The 27520-nt window shown below is 31.8% G+C and overlaps 2 protein-coding genes across 2 annotated transcripts; both read right to left on the bottom strand.

The window, feature by feature from the left end:
* Positions 1 to 23: 23 nt before the first annotated feature.
* On the bottom strand, positions 24 to 3102 carry LOC18031298 (alkaline/neutral invertase A, mitochondrial). The gene is made up of 6 exons (XM_006419242.2): positions 2314 to 3102; positions 2019 to 2184; positions 1596 to 1807; positions 849 to 1342; positions 716 to 764; positions 24 to 572 (listed from the first exon to the last, which is right to left on the bottom strand). Exons 1-6 carry the CDS (start codon positions 3100 to 3102, stop codon positions 246 to 248), a joined length of 2037 nt encoding a protein of 678 aa, XP_006419305.1. The 3' UTR covers positions 24 to 245.
* Positions 3103 to 11768: 8666 nt separating this feature from the next.
* Positions 11769 to 13955, bottom strand: LOC18031676 (transcription factor MYB108). The gene is made up of 3 exons (XM_006419241.2): positions 13636 to 13955; positions 12899 to 13028; positions 11769 to 12765 (listed from the first exon to the last, which is right to left on the bottom strand). Exons 1-3 carry the CDS (start codon positions 13814 to 13816, stop codon positions 12072 to 12074), a joined length of 1005 nt encoding a protein of 334 aa, XP_006419304.1. The 5' UTR covers positions 13817 to 13955; the 3' UTR covers positions 11769 to 12071.
* Positions 13956 to 27520: the final 13565 nt, after the last annotated feature.

Here is a 27520-nt window from a genome sequence, read left to right as displayed (position 1 = left end):
CAACCAATTTAGCAGGCACATCATGAAAGAAGAGCAAATACATATATAAAGTAATGTGCATTATCCAAATGAATCTGTAGCTGTGTTAGCGGCAATTAAAAAAATAGCCGACTAATCGAAACAGTCAGATACAGGAATGTTCATAGTTAAAAAATGAAGTTCTCTGGGAACATATGCTTTTTCTGCTATGCTAGTACAGGCTGCAAAAGGCAGTGAAGACTTAACTTCACACAAGATGTTTTGCATTAGACACGGATCTGGGATCTTGCAGCAAAGCGTAAGCATTTCTTTCGACCAGTTTTGCTAAGTGCACAAACACAATTCTCAAGAAGCTCGTAGTCCTCCTCCCAGAATAGCAAAGATGCCTTGGCTGGGTTCTCCAAAAGCATCTTTGAGGTTAAGTAACCAGCAATTGTCCATGTTTGGTGAAGCCGGGATTGCTTGCCTATAAACCTCCCACTTTGTGTGTCATAATACTCAGGCCACTGATCCACTGACAGCCTCTTTTCCGCCATTGCAACTGCCTTTTCTGCTAACTCCGGCCTTCCCATCTTGATGCAGGCCAAGGTGAACTAGAATATCAATCAGCAAATACATCAGTGAATATCCAAAATCATATTTGAACCAAACCTAATTAATGTGTAATCATTTCTTTTATTGATAGTTAAAAAAAAAAAAAAAAGGAAAAGGATACTTGAAGAACTTTAATCCCTACCTGCCATAAGAGTGTTGGCCAAGATCCACCATTGTGATATGACCATGGACTGCATGCAATCAAGGCTATGTGTTAATAAATTTATTCAAATGAAAAGGTAAGGGTGTTATAAAGCACAAAACAAGAGCCTCACGTGTTCTTTGGGTCACCGCCAGTGATTATTCGCCATTCCTCGTACTCCAAAGCAGGGTAACAGATCTTAAGAGGCATATGAGCAACAAGATCATCCCACTTAGCCTCAATTAAATTCAGAATACCCTCATTCTGTCTTGCGGTACCCAAAGAAGAAACAATGGCCCAAAGATTTCCAAGAGTGAAGAATCTAAAATCCATGTGACCTGGTTCTAGATTGCCAATAAGATAGCCACCTTCATTAGGTATCCAATCTACAAGCCATGAAGGAATTTGATCTGGATAGATGTTGAACTTGTTGATGGCATCCACAGAGTATTCTTCAGTCTTGTAACGATAGATCTCATTGATTTTCATCATATCCACCCAATAGTACTCTCTGACATGAAATGAGAGTGCACTAAGTCTGTTATTTATTGCAGCTACCAGGTTCTTAGTTCCATCATTGACAATGAGCATCTCACGAGAGCAGCGTAATGCCGAATAGAATAATGACTGTAAAATCAGATGCGTCAAGCAAATCACAAAATAAACTAGAGGCAAACAAACATAAACAAATCACAAACACAGGAGAATTTGAAAAAATCAATCAAGTGAAGATGGTAGGCAAAATTAGTTAAGTAACTAATTTTTTCCTATTCTTCCCAAAATAATCAAAAGTTAACAACAAAAGCATTGGCATCAACCACATGTTGTCAGATAAATGGAAAAGACATTTATCACAGCAAAATCTGAGTATTCGACTTACTTGGATTTCAAGAGGGTGTCCATGAATACCCATGCGTCTATCAATCATGCAGGAACCATCAGTGACTAACAGAGAAGGAAACATATCGAATCCATCAGTTAGACAAAGATTAAGGATCAGTCTTATGCCTGTTTGGACGTCCACCCTCTCCTGCAATGCATAGTCACCGGTGATCTTTCCGTAAGCTCTCAACAAAATGATCCACCATAACCCTATCAATGAGATCAACATCTCAATCAAATTCCAAGTATGCTATTAAAAGAAACTCTAAAAAACTACAGTATTCTAATTTGGGAATACACTGGATTAATATCTAGACATGCAGAATGTCCACAATGATGAAAACTTTCCAGCAACATTAGCCATAGACAAACTACTGGTTATCAAACAGTGTACAGTATATGGAACATTGCATTATCTTACCAGAATCAACAGGGGCAACACGACCAATGGCTGATTCTCCAAAATCAGGATCTAAAACCTCTTCAAGTGTTCCATCGGCTCCATCAAGAGGCACAGTTCTAACTTTGAAACTTGCTGGCATCAAGCCTTGGCCAGGACTATAGCAGTCCACAGTCTTCTCCCAACTCTGGAATCAATCAAGGAAATATTTGATAAATTAAAAGTTCGAAGAAATGCCAATGCCCATGTAGAAAGCAAAGCCAACATCTCAATGGTTAATATCCCAACACAACATTAGGTTTAGATCATAAGTTACCTGTAATTGCAATGTGTGAAGAAGAAAATTCTTGACAATCTCCCCTTCTCCATTGAGCAAAAAAGCAAGTGCAGAAGGTACAAAATCACGAATAAACACTTGATCATAATTCAGAGGTTGCTTGTCTGCGGGATTATTGGCTGCAACTGTCCCCACCGGATTCCCACAATAATTAACAACCGCATCCCGAAGCAACTTCCAAGCCTCCTTCTCAATATTCGATGCCTCACTCTCAGTTTCAACATTCTCATTCAGATCCTTCAAAATATCCAAATTTACACCTGACCCATTAACCTGTACCCTACTCTCATCTTCTTTCACTACCTCATTTCCATTTTCAATCTTTTCAATCACAAATGGCTTCACATTCAAACCACCTTGAATGTAAATACTCTCAAATCCCTTCTCACTAACATGGCTATCAATAGACGTGGAGTGGTTCCTAAAATCCGACGCTACGTGGGGAATTACTAAAATACCCCTGCTACTATCTTTATTTACACCGAGCTTATTCTTACCTAAGATCTTAGATTCACCCCAATTCGAACCAGAGGCAAAAAAAGCCCTCCGGTTCAAATCAATTACACCCTTCTTATGCCCTATAACCTTACACTTGGCATCATTATAACAACTAAGCTTCGATTTTGAATGTAATTTCGACGAATTGTTTACAATTTTATGATTTGATCTTATATGAGAAACTCCAAATATTGAAGAGATTCTATAACCAATCAAGATTCTACAACAGGGTTTCATTGTTGAGATTCCAATACAGCTACTAGTATTCATTTTTTTTCCTTTTAAATACAGCTATCTCAATTATAAATTATAATTAAGCTATTAACTAAAATGGTATTTATTTTTTTTTATATACACAAGGCTCTGCTAATTCTAAAATATTAAAAACAAAGGGAGAAAAAAGAAGCTAAAAATGAAATGAAATAAAAATCGAATTAAAACCTTTACTTACAATTAGAGAAACGACTTTGAAGATTCAGCTTGTGAGAGAATGTGTGAAGATTTGGGAGATATTGGTGGCGCTGCTCCAACGGGAATTTATAGGCAGCGTAAAGTGAAAGTTCGTGGATGATTCGGACGATACGTATTTACATTTTTGTCCCTGCACGTGCAAATGGTTTGGATAATGTTGAGATCGAATTCTCAGTCTGTCCTTGAAGAATGAGTTTATTACCAGTTTACCACCACGTTTTTTGGGGACATTTTGACGTGTATATATATATATATATATATATATATATATATATATATATTTTAAAGAAATATGGAAAAAAATATACATTTTTTTAGTTTGTCTTGTTTAATATACTTAGTTCAATAATTAAAATACTTATAGTACAAAGAAAGTTATGTTTAATTTTTAATATATAACTGAAAAGGATAAATTTATTTAATTTTTCCCTCAAGAATTATTTAAACAAGCAACTCTTTGAGAGAATTCAATTTTTTAGAGATTAATATTTAGAATTAGAAAATTATTGAGATCTTATCTATATTAACTATGTAATATTACAATAAAGATATTTGAAAAAAAATGGATTAAATATGTATTTTAAATGTTTAAAATAAATTATTCTCTTTCACACGCGAGGGGCTTGAACTATTCAAAATTTGTTAAATTTAAGCTTTTGTACCGAAGAATTTTAAACGTCAAAAAATAAATCTAAATACAATTTTTATTTACAACGAATTCAAATATGACTTCCCTTTTTGCTTTTGTTGAACAAGTCGCGCAAGCATCGTTCCAAATACCTAAAGCGGGTCCGTCAGAAAAGAGGGTAAAATCGTCTTATCATTTTTACATTTACGAATGGATCAGATTGGTCGGTTGAGTCTCTAGTATTCCGGTCTTAAATAAATGTGCAAAAATCGAGAAAGCAACATTTTTGAAAAAGGACATTTAAGAGAAGCAACGATACATGTATTTACACGTGTAAATTTATGATTGGTTCGAAAACTAACAGCTACGACATCAGAGGAATCAAGTGTTTTTGGCTAATACGACACCGTAGTTCTATTGCGCATGTTTCCAAAAGGCTAAAATATCTCCAAAAGATATCTCTTCGTTGTTCGAAATATCGCGATATCGTGAACTGATATTTTGCTTTTGTTGGTGTATGCCGTGCATGAATGTCCGTTGGAGTCAATTAAATGGCCCAGTTGATACTTTTGGGCCAAAATGAATCCTAATAACTATCCCATTGGGGTTCATACCAAATAGTAATCGAATAGAAGCCCATTTAAGACCTTCCCATGGGCTATTTAATTACGAGGGTTTATAAAAATATAATTCAATCATGATGTTACAGTAAAAGACTTTCATATCTTATCTTTTCCTTTCTAAAAATGACGTTGATAATAAAAGAATTAATCTCAAATCGATTTTTTTAGTCACGACCTTCCTTGAATTTGGATTCAGATGGTCAATAAAAAAAAAAAAAAATCTGTTTGAAACTTAGTCAAGTCTCTGAGGTTACTTTCATATAATCATATCTTATCTTATATCTTGTATCAAATTTTTATCTCCTTAAGAGTAATGATAAATATCTGAAATTTCATCTGAAATGATGTATCGTTTATTGAGTGGCTGATAGTTTTTTATAAGATTTAAGTGAATTGATTTTATTATATTACCAAACAATTGATAAATACTATATCATTTAGAGACCAAATAGTATTTTGCGCCCAAAAGTGTAGCCGAGCGTTTTTCTAAGTAATTGTATTTAACTGGTCACCCAAGTTTGAATCTTGAGAGAGGTAAAGGACTATAAAATGAATATAGGCTTTACCTACTCCCTCGCCCCTCCTTTAAAAAAAATAATAATTGTCATGTTAAAATAAAAAATTTGAGATGTGTAGTGCTACTCATCTTCTGAATTTTAATAAACCCATTATATGAGTCAATAATTTTCACTTAATCGCCATCTTTGATATCGTAAGCAATGATCTATTTTCTCACTCACCGGATGCATTGCTTGACTAGTGTTTTTCTAGGCATTAAACTTTAAATAATGGTTTTAGTAGTTGTCGAGGTCTAGGCCGCTAATCTAACTATATATATAAATAATTTTCAGAACAACTTTAGGATAGTGATCAATTAAGCAATAGCATTGAGTTTTTTATTCAATCGTGGATGACTTTATAGTGCTAATTAATCAATTGTGTCGAGGGCGTGCATTTCATGTATTAAGAATTTATGTTAAATCATGCTATTAATGCCTTTAAAATAAATTAATTTATGTCACAAAAATGTCTTACAAGTTACTAGTCTTAGTTTACCGGAGTGAGTAGATTGCGGGCTTGTGGCTTGAGATATACATATTCAATTGATCTTCAGGCTCTTCAGAAAATAAGAAAAAAAAAATCTTAAAATAGAAACGTTTACTGTTTTTGAAATATGTATATGATTCGAAGCTATACTGTAACTACTAGTTGTGAATGGATGATAAATTGTAATAAGTCAAAATAGTTCACATTTAAAGCTATACACACGTCTTTGATAGAGAATGACTTATTTAAACATATATTTTTTTAAATATTATGTTACAGTCCATTCATATTTATAATAAAATATTTGATAAACATTATTAAGAAAAATTTCAATAATGGCATATGCCCGATGTCTAAGCTTAATAATTAGAAGAAAATCTTCTTTAAAATACACACAAGAGACTTAAATCCCTATTCATTTGCATGGAAATGGAAGTGTTCTAGCTCCCGGTTGTAAGGGTTAGCCAACTAACATTAATTATTTAGGTGGTGTGTTTGCACACCACGTTCCATCAATAGAAAATTGTATTCAATTTGACATGGCCTTTCTAATAACTCTCAAAATATAACTTATTATGAGTTATCATTCTATTCTTACCACACATTTTCCTTCTTAATTTTAAATCAACAATCACTTTCTTGACTCATAATAATCATCTAAATAATTCCAGCTCCGGATCCTGGCTATGTTAAATCACTTCCAATGCCTAACCATGCAAATCAAGTAAAATAAACTTTTGCGTGCTCACTATATTTATAGACACAAACCTAAACAATGAGTCCCATGGGCAATCTAACTTCGATTAAGCATTTGATGTTATGAACGCAATTAATTAGGAAGATGGAACATCAAGTAACACATCACCAAGCACATTGTATCAAGTGATCATCAATGGTGGATCACTAAAGCCTAGTGCAAATATCGCTTTAACGTACGTTTTGAGGCCAAAAAGAATTGTACTGTTTCGAACGTAAAATATAAAGTTCATAGTTTGGTCTCTTTTATACCAAATCCGGCCAGCTGAGATCAAAGAACTTGCATTCTTCAATGCTTCGTCATATAAATTAGCAGCTAACTAATATTCACATACACAAGCATCTAATTATTATGGAACTCTAGATGAGGAATCTTTCAATTCCACATTCAGTAAGATATCAACAAGTTGTATACTTAATCGTATTCGTCAATTAATTTGAGATGTGTTAGGCTCCGTTGTACATAGACATGGTAACTCCCTTGTATTGATGTTCGCACGCTTTAAAATACAGATTTAGACTCGATAAGCAACTAACTGATTTAATCAATGCTATATTATAGCTAGATGGATCTAACCGGCTACCGTTCAATATAAATTAACAATGTCATGGGTAGATCATATGATGAAGCTGAAAATTTAATCCTTGAACTCATGTTTGGTTGGAAAAATGGTAGGAGAAGAAATGAATGGAAAGAAAAGAAGGGGAGAGAAAATGAGTGAAAAAGAAAGTTAATTTCATTTTTATTGTTTGGATGGACAAAGAATTTATTTTTTTCATTTATTTTTTCCCCTCTTCTCTTCTTTCTTCTCCTTATATTTTTTTTCGAACCAAACATGCCATTAAGAGACAGAAAAATTAAAATGTATAACGTCAATCATGTCAAACCTGCCCATCAAAATTAATTTCCTGACATGAATAAGCACAATATCCAAAAACAAAAACTATGTTCTTACTTTGTTACTTATAACAAAACTCCCACACGAGCACTTACTTTATTTTTTACGGGTCCGAAATTTCTTCTATCCTTTTTCGGCCATGTTTCATTAATTGAAAGGGATGACACCAAAAACTCTCTTCAATTATTAAACATGCACCCAAAATTTCTAGATTCACAGCTTGTCAAAAATGGTACATGTAAAGCGATGTATCATATGCACTATTAATTTAGCCATCACCTCGCTTTCAATACAAAAATTTCACGCAACGTTAAAATGAGAATTGAGAAGGATGTTGATACGTCAATTGGCATAAAGTGGTAGTAAAAGGGGAAGAATAAAGTACAGTTTCTAGCAAATGTGTCATCACATTTACTAAATTTTGATCCAAATTTATGTACAAACAAATTCGTTTCGGTGCACAATCAAGTGGGTTCATTTCTTTATCTTTAGTTTTACATGTTTTTTTTTTTTCTAAGATCACCATTTGCCTATCTTTAGTAAACCACCCTATGGTTTTAAATATTTTATCTACATGTATAAATATACGTAAAAATGTAAATCTTTGAATTAAATCTAATAACAAATGACATATGTAATGATGTAAAGTAAGTTGGAGGACTAACGTTTTAAACATGATTCACGTGTTGTGTAAAAATATCCAAAACACCAAATGGTACATATAATTATGTGTGATAATTATTTTTTTTCATGACCAAACACGTGGATTCAATTATAAGCTACAACAATGAATAGTCCAAAACAAGTGGATAGATAAAAGCCAATGAATAGTCCAAAATGAATTGAGAATTAAAGTTATTGGTCCAATTTTAACATTTAGCATGAGATAAAAATCACTTTTTATCTCCTTTTAGGGTATGCATGCATTCATCGTCTTCAAAAGTTGAATTATTATATAGACTGGCACAGCCATAAAGATTGGTATCTACTTTTTGGAGTGGATATTCAGATATTTAAAATACAATAATAATTGAGATTGTAATAATTAAATTTCAATTATAATCTATTATATATATTAAATAATAAATTTTATATCTAAGAAAATTAATATTTTAACATTCATTAAATAAATTTCACCGTATTAATCGAAACTCAAGGTAGGACTTGATTGTTGGGATCATAGAATTACTCTATAAAAAATACAAATTCAAGGATCACCTTATGTTACGTTAAACGTAACATACACACACTCACAGCAACAATAACGGACTAAATTAATACTGTTGTTGTGAGTGCGTGTATGTAACGTAACGTAGCACCGGCCTAAATTCAAACTCTTTGTTAAGCGTGTGAAGCAGTTAAACTAAATAGTCCCGCGAACAGTATTGCAGCGTCGTTTCAAAAGACTTAGCATCCACATTTAAGCCTAAGAGATAAATCCATGAATGAAAGAATAGAGTAAGCAACCTCGATCGCTACGCTACAAACTTCTAAATATATATGTACTAAAAACTGCAGCGAAAAGACAATTTGGTCACACCATCGTGGCGATAACTGCTGAAACTACACAAATCAATCAAACAACACTCTGCGTGATAATATCTACTGAGGGTACACGAATAAGAATAACATCAGGGGTAATTTTTAAAAACCTCCCCTGAGGTTTGGACTTGTTGCAAGTAGATGGTGAGAATCTGTTTATTTGTAAAAAACCCCCTACCGTCAGTTAACTTTAACATTGACCGTTAGTTGACTGTGTAAAGACAATATTACCCTCAACAACAATTTGTAGACGGAAATAACTAAAAAAAAAATTAAAATTGTTGGCGCGAAAAGCACAAACCCTATTTTTTGACAATTTTATCCTTGTCAATTCCAAAAATTTACAATATCATAAGTAAAGATTATAACTATTTCATTTTCAAGTTTTTAATTTTATCTTTTTTGTAGAAACTTTAAGAAAATATCAATCATTTAAAAAGGATTTTTTAAATTTTAAATTTTATCTTTCTTGTAGGAACTTTAAGAAAATATCAATAATTTAAAGAGGGTAAAATAGCCAACAATTTTAATTTTTTTTTAGTTATTTCTGTCTACAAATTATTGTTAAGGGTAATGTTGTCTTTGCACAGTCAACTAACGGTCAATGTTAAAATTAACTGAGGGTAGAAGATTTTTTACAAATAAATTAATTCTCGTCATCTATTTGCAACAAATCCAAATCTCATGGGAGGTTTTTAAAAATTACCCATAACATCAGCCACGCGTACGAGATATATATATATTTTTTTATTTCCTCCTATGCAAAGCGAAGCTTTTCTCCCGTCCCATGTACGCTCATAGTCATCATAAGACGGAGAAACATGACAACTGCTTACAGCCGTCCACATATACGTCGATGCTACGTCGGATTCTCGCGCGGGCCCCAGCATGTTGACCGGGTGAAGTCGTGGTCGTTATGAGCGGTATGGGCATGGGCATCCCCTAGAAGAAGATTGTCAGTGATTGGAGTTTTGTAAGTTTGAATAGGAGATGGAAAATATTTAGAAACGTGGCTCAAAGACAGTTGTCTTTCGCAATTTTGTGGACTACAGCTCGACATTCTTTTCGTACCTCCACACACAAAAATAACTCTTCCCATCTAAAACAAATTATGCACGTCTTTTTAATTATTTATTTTTTGATAAATTACACACATTCTTTTCAGCCAAGTAATCCTTTTTATTAATTAATAATCTTATAAGTAAATCTACTCAAATTACTTTTTATCTCAATGAATTTTTAAAAATGAGTCTAGTGATAGCCTAGATCTATATAATCATAATATACAATCTCATACTTTATCAAGTTGTAACTTAGAATTATGCGCCTAGCCACCCACTACATATAATATAATAAATAAACTCCTTATGTAAATTCAAATTAACATGATATGGCATCTTAAGATGAAGATTAATGTGGCCAAAGAACTCTTTTTTTTTTTTTAATTAAAAAAAATTTACTCGAGACTCGAATCCTCTGTATTATAGATAAAAAAAAATAAAGTGCCAACCAAATTGAAGAAAGAACTCTCGTTTGAAGAAAGAGACACGGGTGATTATGATTTATGACAGAGACTATAACCTATGGTAAAATGAATTGCTTTCTTTTTTCGGAATTATAGTGAAATAAATTAATAAAAAGAAAATACACAGACACGTGTACAAGCGAGAATGAAAGGTTGTGCACATGCATTAATACGTGGGTGGTGGTGTAAGTGTTACGTGGTCGTATTGCATAGAGGGGTTTTTTCATTTTCAAGAGTTGCGGCTGGTGGTGAGTGTTTCAGTCCAGGAAGCCTAACCAAACTCCCACCCAATTAGCGTTCGCATTAGCAGCATTAGCTGTTAACCAAATCCTTTTGTTTTAATACAAATCTTTTTGACGCAACACGTGGCACCTCCTCAACATACTTCTTATTTTGGGACCACTTTGATGGCTTCTCTTATAGGCGCGCGGCCTTCAAAGATTCCCTCCGCCGCCACGCTTCTCTCTCCCACCTCTCTCAGTCTCTCCAAACTACGCTACTATTCCATCACGTGGGAGTCACATTTTCAGTCTTTGATCTTTAACTTCCACAAATCAGTATTTGAAAATGAAATTAACCACAAATTATCAATCAAGCACGAATTTAAGTCCTAAATAACTACTCTTATCGATTGTGTGAGTTCACATTGTCGTTTGGGATTTGTATATCTTTGTTTATCAATTATTCTAATTTTGTTAAATCTTGAAATGGAACTAATAAAAATATTTGATCCACTTTTACATTTCAACTAATGTATATTAATTATAATGGATGTTAGCTAGTTGATTTGCTTAGCTCATAAAACCTTTTAAAATAAAATTAGTTAACGTCCCTCTAAAAAAAAATTAATATTAACAATTACTCACGGTTTACACTGCTTGTTACTTTGTTAGGAAGTGATTCTTTTTAAAATAGTTATTGATTAAAAACCACGACATATAATTCCAGATATAATCGAAGAAAAGGAGGGTTTGAGAGCATAGTATATATACAAATTTTATTAATTATACTACCTTTAGAAAAACATGGACTACTTGTATAGGATGATTATGTGAAGTTTGTCTGGTTTAATGGGGTTAATCTTAAGCAAAATGTCCGTACGATGATGAACAAAGGAATGTAAAGATTGGGATCGTACTTAAGTGGCAACAAGCATCAATAATGATCTAACATGATCTTTTTAAACAAGTTAAGTCCCTAATGGCCAACTTAACCCATAAGTTGATGAATCCTAAAGCGCCACGTCTCCCAAAAACATTAATTACTTGTAATTAATTTGATCACTTTTTGCGTTCTAGAAACAAGACAATAATAATTTTGGAACCTCTTCACTCTCTACAAACAGGTTCACGCCCCATGGACAATTGTTTCAAAAGTAGCATGACTTAGATTACACTATATTCTAATCATAACGCTTAGAATAATGACTTGTAATTATAATATTGTGGAACCAAATAATTCACATCTTTATTATTTTATTAATATTAATAGTAAAATTATCTCGAAAGACATGCTCCTATATTGCAATCACTTGCTTGAAAAAGTCAAAAAAAAAAAAAAAAAACTACTACTACCGGGTCAATGTCAATGTATATCAAAGAATGAGATTAAAAATCTCAAATTACAAATTTATCCCCCACCCACAAAAAAAAAAAAAAAAAGGAAAAAGAAAAAAATTACAGATCGTAGAAATTCATATGTCCTAAAGCTTATCTTGTTCCCGTTTCATAAGTTTTTCTTCTCCCTTTTCACATGTTGGTGTTGAATTGCTGCTGTAAGGACCATAATTCATCAACATTCATATTCCACAGATTATCAGACGCATCTCCACCGTCCATCATTGGATTATTGGCCTCGAAAGCTGCTTGGAAATCAATGCCAGGGTTGAAGTAACCCGTGGGACTAATAAGAGACGATTCCGCGAAACCGACATGACTCTGGAAATAATCCGGATTAGTGTTATTATTAACCGGAATAGCATAGTACTCCGCCAAGTCCGAGACAGATGAAACCTGAGTCCCAAACGAGTCCGATGAAGCCCCCGTGCTTGAATTCTCCGGGGTGTAATGACAAGTAGTAATTTGTGAAGTTGTAACTTGTGATGAACAATTCAATGGCTGCATGACCATTTGCTCCGTGCCCACATCAATGTTGTTGAAGAACCGACTAGCCGGTTCATCAATGGGGGCGGTGGTGAAGCTGCCGGAGGTGGCTCCCGTAGTTGCGATTGGGGTGGCCGTTGCGGCCGGGGCCGCCGAGGCTTTATTGGCTTGAATTCTTTCAATCAATCTTGGCATCCATAAATATCGCATGGTGTCTTTGAATTGCTTGCTGTTCACGTCACATTTAAGCTGTTTTGCGTGCTTTTGGACTCGGGTCCTCCAATAATTCTTGATCTCATTATCAGTTCTGCCCGGCAAGTGTTGAGCAATTTTCGACCACCTGTATACATATGTATGCGTATGTAAACAAATTATTTGGCATCAAATTTATAATCATTAGGTTACACAAACAAGGAACCCAGATGAAAAGTTTGTGAAGTTCATTAAAATGAATATTAATTTAATTTACTTACCGGTTTCCCCATCGAGAATGAAGCTCTAGAATCATAAGCTGTTCTTCAAGAGTGATGTTTCCACGTCGAACATCGGGTCGTAAATAATTCAACCACCTTAATCTGCAGCTCTTTCCAGTTCTTTTGAGGCCTGTTCCATTGAATTTGGCTTAGATATATGATAGTTTTTTGTTTTTTGTTTTCTTTTTTTTTGGTAAAGTTGTCAAAGAAAATTATCGTGAATTGGAAATTTGCTTTCATGAGAAGTGCTTTTTGCTTAAGGACTTTCCACAACACATATGCTCTTTTTATTTAATAGATCAACTTGCATCTTATCATCTCATCATATATATCAATATCACCAACTTCATAATGATAAACACAAAAACAAAGCTAGCTAATACGATTTCTCTTTTTACGCTAAACATGCAGCTTTTATATTTTGCTTCAAATAGGCAAAATTTTTTGAAAAAGAAAAACACTAAAACGACAAAAGGGAAAAGGAAGCAAAAACTTCGCCGTGTCGATTATGCATAATAAGGATCTTTCTCTTTCGTTAAGAAAAAACGAAAAGCCCATTTCACTCCAAGAAAAGACATGGAGATAGAAACATGGCACGAACAAGTTGATGAATTTAATCATCAACTTGTCAAATTTTCCTCGTCTATTATTATTATTATTGTTTATTTCATTTCACGAGAGAATTATCTCGACAGAACTAGGGGAGTTTATTAAAAAAGAAAAAGAAAAAAAATTACCTGCACAACGAGCAAGACAGTTCCATCGGCCTTCACCATGATTAGAAATGTAATTAATAAGCTTAAAATCTTCTTCAACAGTCCATGGACCCCTTCTCAAGTCCAGGTCTTCTTCAGAAATGGTAGTGCTTGATGATTTGGAGTTGCCTTTGCTTCTGCAAGCTCTCCCTTTAACTTCCATTTCGGTTGGGTTGCCTTAAATGAACAAACTGAGTGACTGAAAGAAAAAAGATCCCTTCTTTCAGATTATGTAAAGAGAAATAGCCAATTCTTGAAAGAGAAAATAAAAGAGAAATGAGAGAGAGAGAGAGAGAGAGAGTGAGTGTTTTGGATTTTAATAGGGGGAAGATAGAGCAGGTGGGTTTTTATAGGTACATGGATACGTTTTGAATTTAAAACAAAAAAAAAAATATATATATATATATAAAAGATATAGCATGTGGGAGGAGAGCAAGCCGCAATAGGGAACTTGGTTTCTTTGATTAATTTATTATTTAATTAACACTTAAGCTTCGGTAGTAATTATAGTTAGCCACAGGGGTTTGAAGTTTGACTCTTTGACTTTTTTTCTTTTCATTTTTTTAAATCTCAGTGCGTGTTTGGAAGAATTGAGTTTATCGAATTTGTGGAAATAGGTTAATCTTCTCAAAAAAGCAACTTGCTCTTAAGTAACTGTTTTATCTAACAGAATATTTTGGATACTCCCATTATAATTTTTTTCTTAATATATTTTAGAGTAAGATGCATGTCTAGAGCAATTATATGATAAATACACGTGTGACAAAATTTTTAACATATTACTTAATATTTCGAAACACATAGAATTTATGTAAATATGAGACCTTCTTAGATATTTTGAGTAAAATTCTTAAATTAAAAACAATTATTTTTTTTCTCATTGACTATTACATTACAAGTCCATTGATATTTATATTATAAGATATATAAAAAAAAACCTCATGCGTCAATTATATGATAGTGCAATTTGATTGTTTGATTGTAGATCAATGAAGGTGTAGTTTAATTGTTTTGATATAACACAAATTGGATCTACTTTTGCATATTTAGATTAACATCAACTACATTAATTAATGCTGCACACAGGAACTCAGACCAAGGAAAATAATTAATCACCGATTTATTAAGTGATGCTTAGAAGCACTTTATTTTCTGCTTTTATACTGATATAAGAAAAAACAAAAACGGGTATCTCATTGTTCACCAAAATATTTTGTTAGGGTTTATGTAAATCCTAGTTCCCTCTTGCCACGCCATAGCAATTTGAATAAATTTAGATGTGATGACTCACTTTTCATTCAAAAAAAAAAAAAACAAATGTAATCTTGAGATGCACGTCTCCTCCTCTACAAATTTTAATCCTTTGTCAATGGATGATATATTAACCAAAAATATTCATATACACTGTAGAGGGTCTTAAGTACAATTCATACTCAAAAATATTTTTATACCTCAAGTTTATAAGATTAGTTCATTATTTATTCTTAACTAATGTGCGATATTTTTTCTATAATACACGAGATTTCAGTGTGTATTATTGTGGCATCAATATTATATATCAACTGTATAAGCATAGCTTTATTAATACTTTTGACAAGTTGATAATAATAGATATACACTAAAAAAAAAATCATGTCTTCTCTCTTTGTACCACTATAGTGATTTAGTATGTCTTAATAATCTAGAGAACAATGTACATTCAAGAACGAGCCCCCTTGTAAACTTCGTTCTTTATTTCAGTTTTTGCACACACAATCACCTTATATGAGTTATAATTGAGTTAAGAGTTAGTATTTTAGTGGGTGAGATTTTTTTTATCTCTAATATATTTTCTTGTGAAGTAAAAAAAAAAAAAAATTCATAAGCGCGGAATCAGATGAAATGGTTGTTATTATTTAAAAAAATAAAAAAATAAAATTATTAAATTTTGAGGCCAGTATTATATATATCAATGAACGAGCCTGGACTATTAACGAAACGAAACATTAGTTGACAACATGAATTTCGAAAACGGATCATTTAGCCGAATAAATTAAAAGCTTTAATTCTTTAGAACTTACACGTGTATGTAACACTCTAATTCATTATGGTATTTAATTCTATCACCCAAAAATGTCAATAAAACGAGGGGTTATTGGGTTAATAAAAATCGACCCTAATTAATATATAAAACAGGGAATTTGAAACCTTACACATAAAAGGGATCCACGACCGAGTTATTGGGTTATTAAACATGCTTTTATTGTTTTTTTAATATACATTTAGCTTTTAAAAAAATACACGTCTTGACATCAAAACTCATATTTTATTGCAATAAAAGAAATTATGGTAAATTTCTATCACAAAATCTAGAATAGATTCGGACCCGACTAGTGGTAATTCAATATTCAGTACATAGGTAGCTAGCTAGGTGCATGCCTGTCCCAAAAACAATTAATTTTTTCTTGTAAGGTTAATGTGATTAAGGCCCTCTCTAGAAAGTGAAAAGCCTCGAAGTAATGGCAAGCGGAGGACTAAATTAAATTTTACCGCCCTCTTTTTAAGACTAGCCATTACCCAATCAACATCAAATGCATTGTTAATTACTATTACTTATATTTTCTACTTATCTAATTAACGAGACAAGAACATTTCATTTTGGGAACCCTCATAAATAGGGTGGAAAATCATTTTGTTTTTATAATTGTGGATAGAAATTCAATTATTCAATATCTCTTGTGTATTATATATATGGGAGAAGATTTTTTTTTTTTCAATTACGTAGAAGAAGGTCTGACTAATTACTTTTCAGAGGATTAAAAGTGATTTTAAAAAGATAAAAGTTAATTTTAGTAGTTGGTAACTTTTTTTATAAATCATTTTTGGTAAATCACTCTATCCAATAAGAGATTTTAAAAAGTAGAGAAGGAGTAGCTTTCTACTCCTCATAGTCCTCATTTTGGTAAATATGATATCAAGCACTCATTGTGTCAGGGGAAATAATCTTTTGTTAAAAGTGGTGCCAAGTATACGTTGTGCCTAGTGATAATATTCCTACTATCGACAATGTGGTGAGACCGTCCACTAAATAACTTAGATGCATTTTCTGTCAATACTGAGTCAAGACAAACCACTAATATTATATGAGAGTTTTTAGTTAATAAATATAGTGTAAAGTGTTTATCGTGGCAAACAATAATTATATTACTAGGGAGTCGGTATACTGTGCAAAATTTAGACAAGATTATTATTATTACTAATTATATTGAGATAACAAAATAAAAATAAATTAATAATATAAAATACTTATTTAAGTTATCAATGATTATATGTACACAATGAAAAAATATATATATACATGTTTAAAAAATTTTATTCAACATTATGTCTAACTCAATCATTTACATTCTTATAGCAGTTTAACGATATGATTTACTAAACACATATGACTATTTTTAAAACTCATAACACTTTTTAAAATAAATTTTACCAAAAATTTAACTGATTCTCTTTATATCTAATTATTTCTAAAATACAGTTAAAACAAATATTTTAAAAGTTACAGTATTACCAAATTACCTTTAATATTCCAATCAAAATTCAATTTCTGAACCTTCTCGTGTTCAGTTTGTCACAACTAAGTTATGTTTCAACCTTGCTCAAACTCTTAAAATCTACGCGATCTTTAGACATATTTCACAAGGAGAGATTTTAAGACTTATCTTAATTCTAATATTGGATGTCTTCCTGATACCTTTGGCTTAATGTAAAGAAAAAAATATGGGAGAATTATTTAAGGGCTTGATGATCACGTGCTATGGCAAAAAAGAGTATGCATATATTATATACAGGCATGGACATTTGGTGGCATAGGATATTAGTATTATTATTATTTATTTTTTTAGTTTATATTATTGATCAGTATCCAATACTTTGTTTGTCTATTATGGTACGAGACATCTTTTTTTCTCTTTCTTAGGGTATATTTGGCTTTGGTCGGAGGAATTCTATAAAGGGATAGTTGTATTTTTGTTTTTATTTTTCTTTTTTGGAAGGGTTTTGAAGGTTTTTTTTTAATGCTATATTTTAGTGATGAATCAGTATCAAATGCCACTAGGCATTGGAAGCTTGCTAGCTTCATTGCATCTACTAAAAAGCAAAAGAAAGTGAACCACTCAGAAGACGAATATTTAGGGGGGAAAAAAGTTTTAAGGGGACCCATTGTCCACCCAGTTATAATCTCACTGCTTAATTAATCCATTTGTAAGTGATTTGGATACTTAATATAATTGAAGGAGCCAAACCATTAGTGTGAACTAAAAAGATAATTATAACAATCATGAAAGTTTAAGTAGGGATAATATTTAAAATAGGAAAAAATTAACAAAGAAATAATCCATTAAGGCCGACATAATGCTTAATTGCTTATGTTAATGTGTTATTTTTGGCTAATTCAGTTGTCAATTAATTAATCAAAAATCCGAAATACTTCAATTGTATACATGCTGATGCTGCTAGTGTAATTGATCATGTTCTTAGAAAAGAAGCAGTAAAGATATCATAATATATATATATATACACGCTCATGCTTCTAGATAATTTAAAATTGCTTAAATTAATTAGAAGAAAAATTCCATTCGAGGGAACTGATCGATATGTTTAGATTCGATCGATGTAAGCCCTAATACGTATGTTGATGATCATGTAATCAACTTATAATACAAAAAAGTTGGTTATTTCTCAAAGAAGCAGCTGGAAACAAATCACTTTTTGGCTCAAGGAGCAATATGTCATCATCTACTTTACTCTCTTATGTTTTGGAACATTAATGGAAATTTATACATGTATATATTATTTAACCTCAGGGTCCTTTTTATATAAGGTTCTTAAAAATTATAGAAAATTATACGCTGATAATTTCATTTTCACAGCAATATTGTTGTCGTTTACGAAGATAATTGCAATCACTAATTAACCAGAAAAAATAATGTCGTTTTCCCATTATTAGTCAAGCTTTAAATAGCTCTAGTTATATATGACCAAAAATAAAAAATAAAAATGAAAGAGCAAAAGGAAATGAGTTATCATCTTTCATAGATTTAGATTTGTCTTGATTCTTGCTGATATTGTTTTGATCCTTATTTTTTTTCCCTGTTTTTAATGAATTCTCAACTCTCCTCAAGTTTTAAAATAAAAATTTGAAGCTCAATTACATCATGTAATTAATATTTAACAATGTATTATAGTTCGATAAACATGATCTGACCTTAAAATCTGCATATAAAAAACTTTGAATAGAGAATAATTTTATTCGTATCGATTTTAAAAAGATATCGAATAGATAAGAGAAAAAGAGTGTTAATTCCGTTAATTAATAGATATATATTAAAAAAAAGGGAGATTTAATTACTTGGAAAAAAAAATAAAAAGTGAAGGCCGCTAGAGAGATTTTCTAGAGTTGTGTTGTTGAGTTCCAATGTACCCGCAAAAGGAACCTGGAGGGGGAAAAGGCAAAACAAAAGCTAACTTAATATTAACTCTTAATCCTTGACACGTGCCCCACAAAATAATTATCCTTTCTTGTGGGACTTAAACACCACCATGTTGTCACCTTCCTTACCATAACCTACCATCAATCAATTATAGGTCCATTTTCAGAGTTAGAGCCGCTATTTTTTCACATTCATCAAGCTAATTCATGATTAAAATAACTAGATATGATTATTTGGAAAGCCCATTGATTTATACAGCCACTGTATATATTTTGTTGCCTTCTTAAAGAAAATAGCCGAAAACCAAACTATTATTTGCCAATGTAAATTGATAAGCAAGCTGTAAGCAAATATTGATTTAGTCATACAAAGTAGCCAAATCAACAATTTGTTTCTCCTCCTTCGTTTTCTTATATTTTGGACTATTCGATCCATGTAAATCGTCACAAACAATTTTTTCCTTTTTTTTTCAAACTTATTGACATTAAAATTGTCAGATATCTAGCTACTAGTACTGGTCGGGATTAATTAGTTCTTTTCATAATAAAATTAATATATAATTAGTTCTTGAATTATATATGTTAGCGAAACCATTAGATCTAAAAGTTTAAGTTGATAGATAGTAGACATTTTACTAATAGTATAAAAACAAGTCTCAACAAACTCTCTTACTTGAAATGTTTAAAAGACAAGAGTTCATGTATAGTAAATAAAAAGCCAAACAAGAAATTGAAATTAAAAAGGTAAGAGAGTGCACCAAGTTTAAATTGATTTTTAGCTTCTACCTCTCATTGGTTAATAAACAAGAGTTTAAGTGCTCAATAGAATATTTACTTATCGATTTGAGACCAAGTAGAACTAGGGAAATAAAGTCAAGACAAATTGTGTAAAAATTTCAACTTAATTAACAAGCTCTTAATTAGTTCTAAGATAGTTAAACTATATATTCTAACAAATGAAAATCCTGTGACCGAGTGACTAATCTTGGCTTCATGAGAGCGACAGCATCCATTTCTTACCTCTTCTTTTGTCAAAAGCAACCCTGAATTTCAGGATTTATGGCGTTGACATTTATATTGGACGGTGTTGATGATCATATCCATATAAAGAAACTAAACTAAGCCATTTTCTCTTTCTCTTTTCTTTCTATTTATTATTACAACTATTCCTAAAGCTTCATGGATACAATTATTCTGTTAATTTTTAATAAATATTTGTAGCTTGCTAAATTATCCGAAGCGTCTTTGACCCAAACATATGCTGTAACCTTTATACTTCTTCGACTGACCATATAACTTTTGACCTATTTGATTGCATGCGTATATTTTTCTTCAGTAGCAGTATATTTAAGCTTGTTAGGTATTAAATTTTTATCATTAATTTGTTTGAATTCACGAGGGTGTTTATATTTTCTAGCTAGTTCTGAAAAAGTGTGCTAACAAAAGATATTATTTTAATTCAATCCATTGTATCTTACATGGTATTTGCACACAATCGCAGTTTTGTTTATTTTTCAGATATAATCCCATGAAATGGACACATTTGATGACTTATTTGAGGTATAAAAATCAATATTATACGACTGCCTATCTAGTTGATGGAAGCAATATCCATACTCATGAATCTAGGAGAGCAAATCCAACTGTTTTCCTAATTAATTAACCTTAGCTTGACCTTTTTAAAATATTATCTATGGAATTTTCATTTTTCATATATATATATATATATATATCTTCTAATAAAATAGTAATTTTTCACTCGGAACATCCATATACATGCTTGAGCTTGAGAATAATGCAATGTTGTTTTCACAATTTACTGGTTAAGAGTCATATATATTCAATTTTATTTTATACTAAAATAACAACGAGAATGCGTAAACGTAATATTTTACTCTTAACCAGTTTAAATTCGTATTTTATAATATGTGGATGTCTGAATTGGATAAAAATAATAATCTTATGTACGTATGTATGTATTAACTAAGAAATTTTGTTTTTCCAAATTTCTGATAAAATGACATTCAATTAAATTCCTTTAAACCACTTGGCTATACCGATATTTTCAATATCTTCTCTTAATAAATCGTTTCTTTCACATGCTTGTTTGAGAAGTATTTTGCTTCATTTTTATTCTTAAACATTTTGTCTTATAAAAATGACAAACATAAGGCAACGACGCATACATCAGAAGGAAGCAAGCTGTATCAACTACTCGTTCCGTGAATCATACGTGCATATACATTTGTCACGTGACAAAGTTTAAACAAAATAATTAATAAAGAAACGATCGAAAACTTGCAAAAAGATCCAAACAATCCAATAAATTAATCTCAATTTCGTGCAATTAACTAGAGTCAGCTAGATGGGTGAATAATTTTTTTTATAGCTGTATACACATATGAACATGCAAGTTCAAAGCCGCCAAAGCTAAAAGCCAAAAGCCAGCAGCAACCAAAGATAAACACGAGCACTAAGACTAATACCATGATGTTTCATTTATCAGACGCACGCCTGCATACAAAAGCCAAGTTTTTAAGATTACTTTACATCATTTCTGTTCCCTAAGTATACGTAATTATGTTGGTTTCCAACTCTGCAACTTGCTTAAATTTATTCAATTAATTAATTAATTAAGAATGTGTTTATTGCAATTGCTCGTGTCTTGGCTCCACTAAGCAAAAGTTTTATCATTTGTTTACTGAGATTAATGATTTTGGATTTGATTGTTCAAACATTTCACTGTCCCCTATCTAAGTCAGAGTTCACACGTACAGGCGATGTCGGAAGAGATCTGATACGGTGGATGATGTGGCGGTAACAGGTGTTAGACGTCGGTGTATCGGGATTGTAGCTTCGACACATGTTCATTGGTACATGGGTCATGATGTGGACCACTCACCTCCGCTTCGCATCAGTGTCCCTTTCAATCAAACTTATAATTATGCATGAAATTGTATACATTTGTATATGCGAAAAAAAGTTAAAATCATGCGCCAAATTCTTGAACTCATTGTCTTGATTGAGAAAATCTGCAGCATGATCATCAAGAGATACTCATTATTGGCTCTCTATTTCATATAATTAAGAGTATCTTAAGCAGCCAAATTTCTCTGCGATCTTACGCAATATCGTGTCCAATGCGGATTGGCTTGTGAATATTTTCACGGATATGGTGGGATTATTGTAAGCGGAAGATTAGCCACTATGATTTGGGTTGTTTTTGTTGAGTATTGCGTCCTAATTTCACATAAACTTGACAAAAGAATCGAAGATACGGGCACCCATAACTAGTTAACCGTCCAAAGTTACGTTTCTGTATAGAAAATTGACCATTAGTTAACATCAATCATGTTATGATTCATCCATTCAAGCCATATCAATGAAACACGTGTCGACGGGACCAAAATTCCTGTTCGATTCATCCATTTCAATTTTCTTTTGTCGTCATTCTCCTTCTCTCAAATTTGAGAATTTTGACATCATCGTTACCCTGTTACACCCGTCATTCATATTTGAAGACTCCGATGTACGAACTTTTACACTATGAAAATTACAGATTTAACTGACGCGAATTTTATTTACGGGTGCCTTCATTTACTAGCATCAATATGAGACGGATTTTAATTTTTGGGTAACAAATAATATATACATATTTAGTTTCTATTTAAAACTTTTACGATTAAAATATACTGAGCCCAATGAATATTTTGTAAGTTTAGATGAAATGTGGAACAAACATGTTAGATATACATACGTACACACGCGCGCATATACGCATTTGACACTTGATTCTCCTGCGGTCATAAGGTGGTTTCGTCCTTATTGTTATATTGTTGCAAAATAATATTGTATTGTTTATTCTCTTTAAAACAAAATAACATTGTAATTACTTCAATGTGTATTTTGGTTAAACGCAATCTTAAAGAGAAAATTATAATAATAAATGATGGGCACATTAGTATTTAAATAGATTAATAGCTAATGTAGTGTACAATTATTAGAGTTTAGATATCATATATGTTTCGAATATAACTAGGTTATAGTTGCTTGAGTCTAATGCTATTAAATCTATTCTTAACAAAAAGATTAATGACACTAAAGATGACGATAAAATAGCTACAAAAAGGACTACGACGAAGACTATGAGGATGATGATTAATTTGATAGTAATGGATAAATAACAACAAATCGATCAACATGAGCGAAAATAACGTGAAAGGCTTAAGATTGTGATTGATCGAAGATGAAATTTAGCAAGGGTGAGTAATGTGACCAAGAATCAAAGAAATTAAAAGTACATTATAAGTCTAGATTCAATGGCACACCTTAATTCTAATAAGATCAAGTCCACGCTCTCGAAAACGACCACTCAATTGAAGCTATTTTCTACTTTCTGCTTTTTGCTTTATTCAACATCTTTTGTTACTTCCAAAAATGCTTTTTTTTTTTTTTTTTTTTGGGTTTCTTTTATCATTCAACTTTTGAAATATTTTACGTGGGGAAGTCCTATTATGTGATGTTACTTTCAGTGTTGGTTGATTTAAAAGAGCCCACTTGGTGCAATTTCGAGAGAGAGAGAGAGAGAGAGAGCTGGAAAATTAAGTAAAATTCCATATTGTTTTGATAATCGTGAAGACTGAATTGATTAAGCTTTAGTTGTTTGTAGTTTAATTAACGAATTAAAGTTGAATTAATGGGACTTCCAATGACTTCACAAAGTCAATAACAAACAAAAGAAGAAAAACAACAATGATAATATTCTTTTCTGTGAAGTTAAATTGTCTTTACACGTGTGTTGTAAGAAACTTTTGACTTCGAATAAGGAGTTCAAGAATTTTATGTATAATTGTAACTTTTTATTCAATATATATATAATTGCATGCATGTGAATGCTTTAACTGGATAATTAATTCCATTTATCATTACCTTTAATATATAGTTCTTTCTAACCAGATTTTTCAGAATATATATTTTTTTTTAACTTCGACCATCAAACTTAAGAGTGTCTCCATTTGTTTTAGCCTTTTGGCAACTATGATGTTAAAGTTAAGTTGTCAAAATATTGGGTAAATACTTATAATTTGACTTTGATATGATAATTTTCACTGTCATTATCGATAATTCCTTATTTAAACTAACATTTTTTTTTCTTGACAGTTAGTGATGTTTTCAAACATTCCTACTTGAATTTTTTTCTTAATACAAGTTAGAAACTTACATTCATAATTTATGAAAGTGCAATAAATCCTAATTCTATGAATTTATGAATTTGCTCTCATATTTAATATTATAATCTGAAAAACAATGCTGGTATGCTAAGGCATAAGCCACGGCAACGTATTGCTCATACGATTAGATTTTATAATGTGTAGATTGTCCATACGGTCATTAGAACAGATCCAAAGCATTCATTTTATTGTTATTAACTATGTTGGTTTCTATGCTTTACAGCAAAACAATAATGCCAATACAAAAGCTGCCCAAAAAAACAAAAGGTTCTCAAAACTGAGGCAAAGCCCCAGCCTTTTAGTCGGTGATTGACACGTCTAAGCTGATTGTGCATGAATCCTTAAAGGAATTGGGTGAAGGAAACATGTTGCTAATTTTGGACGAAGCAAGCCCTATAAGTGGAAAGCAATTAAACATACAATCGCATTACTTTATTTAACTTGTACTTAGTGTTTTGAAACATTTGGTTGGTTAAAGCCCCACATTATGATGAATTAAGTTGAACCAATGCCCATGTAGGACCTTGTTTAAAGTAATTAAATATGATTACCGATAACCTAACCCCATCCCAATGTGAAGTGTGAATGTTACAAGCCCCTGATTTCAAACTATCAAACACTACGAACAAAACAAATAATTTCTATTAAGAAATTCTTAACCTTTATGGCATTATGCATCATTAGTTTTTTTTTTTAATGGCGACTTAAAAAGTTGAAAGCCGATAGATAAACATACCATTCATGCGCTTGTTTAGTTGCCTGTCTTTTTTCAAACTAACTATTATTTTAAAGCTTGATTGGAAATTGGAATGTGACTAAAGTATAAATTTAATTATGGCCAAAGTACGTCATCTTAAATTCTTCAAAGTTGAAACCAAGTCCTAGAAGATTTCTTAACTTTTCTAGTGAGAACCCAATTTGAGCCAATATTCCGAACGGAAGTGCAATAATTAAAAAGCAATTATAGGACAAAATAGTTGTTGAGTTCAGAAGTCTAAAGTCGATTTATTTAAGGTTTCAAGAAACTCCATCAAACAGAAGGTATGTTTTGGAGGATTTGTACTTTGCTGATCTTTGAATGTAGAACAACTAAAATGTTCAATAAAACTAGCTTTGAAAAACTACTTATATTTGCAGCGATTGATTCCATCACGCAACTGTAGATGATATTTGTTGTGTTTCAACTTAATTAAATATGAAAGTATTAAAAAAATATATTTTCTATGTTATAAGTATTAATAATTATTTCATTGTAAGCAGTTATAAATTAAAACTCACAGCGCCTCAATTTCAAATATATTCTCAATCAATATGTATTATTAACCGAATACTATTACTTTATCACAAATTTTGACCATAAGGCCAGAAACTCAACCTTAACAAAGAATTTTTCAACAATTGAAGAAGGACGAGGAGGAGGTTAGCAAGTCAGAAGCAAAGTTTTACCAAGGAGAAAGTCAAAGGCTAAAAAATAGTCATCTGGGTTTCAAAAATTTGAACCAATCCCCCAAGTGGATGAAGCAATAGGCAAGGTCAGCTCTCGTTCTTCAGCAACCATTGACGACGTTGCTGTAGTCAAAGGGTATTGTAATGTTTTAATTTTTCATCTTGCTCATTGAATTGGAATGAAGCACTTCCAAATAATTAATTTGCAACTGTTTATTTGCACTAACACCTAATCCCTTTTGACATTGTAATTAATTGGGTGGATTTGTATCCAATTCCGTTGCACCATTTTGAAAGAAAGGGATAATCAATCTTGTTAGGTTGTTTCTAAAAGAATTCTGGAGCCCTTTCTTAATTTCCAATCTTTCCGTTTTTCTCTCTTTTGGTTGTTAAGAACCCAGAGTCATCTTTGATGGAATTGATATAAATTATGATATAAAAACAAGGCTATTCTCCAGTGTTTAATGTTTGCATATTGGTTCTTTTCTCACACACAGATCCTTAAATATTGATCTCAAAGTCATAACTTTTATTGTTTTGGGCTGAGCCCATCCATACGATGGTGACCCATTTTCCAATTTTATGGGCAAATAAATGTGGGTTTACTACTTTCGTTGGGTTGAGTCACCTAAGAACAATGGGCTTTCAACCCCTTTAAAAATTTGGGCCAGGTCATTTAGTCCTTTGTTCAAAAGAGTGGCACTATTGGCACCCCCTTATTGAACTTATAAAACCCCTATTTTCTATAATTACATTTAAGGACAAATGTATCAATTATATTTTTCTCGCTAAAATTCAAACGCTGCCATACGCCGCATAAGTACAACTTTTAATTGGTTATGATTTCTTGGCATTCATCATCAATCCCATTCCAAAGATCAATGAATTGTTTTGAGTCTTACGCATCTAGAAAACCAAAATAAAATGTTATACATGCAACAATCTTTTGAATCAAATGTTATGCATGCAACAATCTTTTATTAAAAACCCTTAGAACTGTCCAATGGCTTAGCATAAATCAAGGATTGGGACTAAAAGAATTCATCAAGGAGCAAAATTGCAAAAGAAGAACTCAAGAGATGGTTAGGAAATTACATAAATGAGAGAGCCAAAGCATGACATGAGATAGGCGACAAAAATATTGCCGATGTTTATTGTTGGGTGTTTGAGAGAAAATCAAATTTAGAAGAAGGGCAGTTTTGGAATTAAAGTGGGTGTTAATAATAAATATAAATTTTATAACATTGTTTAATGGGGTGTACTTATAATAGGGGTTTTTAAAGGATATTAGAGGGGTGCCAATAGCTCTATTCTATTAAAAAAACACAATGGTTTTAACTAAGGATGGCAAAAATACCCGCCATGTCTGGACCTGGACTACACCGAGGTGTTGTGGGTTGGCTATTATCTGGCCCGGGTATGAAGCCGGGCTGGTCTTGGGCATCATTTGATAAACTCAAAACCCAGATTTTATTAAAAAATATTAAAAAATATATATTATTTTAAATATTTATATTTATTTGACACATTTATTACACATATATAAAGTTTTAAATACTTAAAATTTATATTTTCATGTCAAATGATAAATTTTATTGAAATAAATTTAAAACTTATAAAATTATCAAAAAAATACACATATAATATTAAAAAATATAAAATCCAGGTACTCGAATTAAAACAAAAAACCCGACCTGAGCATCTAAAAATTGTATCTTGG

Source organism: Citrus clementina, unplaced genomic scaffold (genome assembly GCF_000493195.1).
Source record: "Citrus clementina cultivar Clemenules unplaced genomic scaffold, Citrus_clementina_v1.0 scaffold_9, whole genome shotgun sequence".
NCBI lineage: Eukaryota > Viridiplantae > Streptophyta > Magnoliopsida > Sapindales > Rutaceae > Citrus > Citrus x clementina.
Note: the sequence above shows the minus strand (reverse complement) of the source record. Positions and strands in the feature narration are given on the sequence as shown.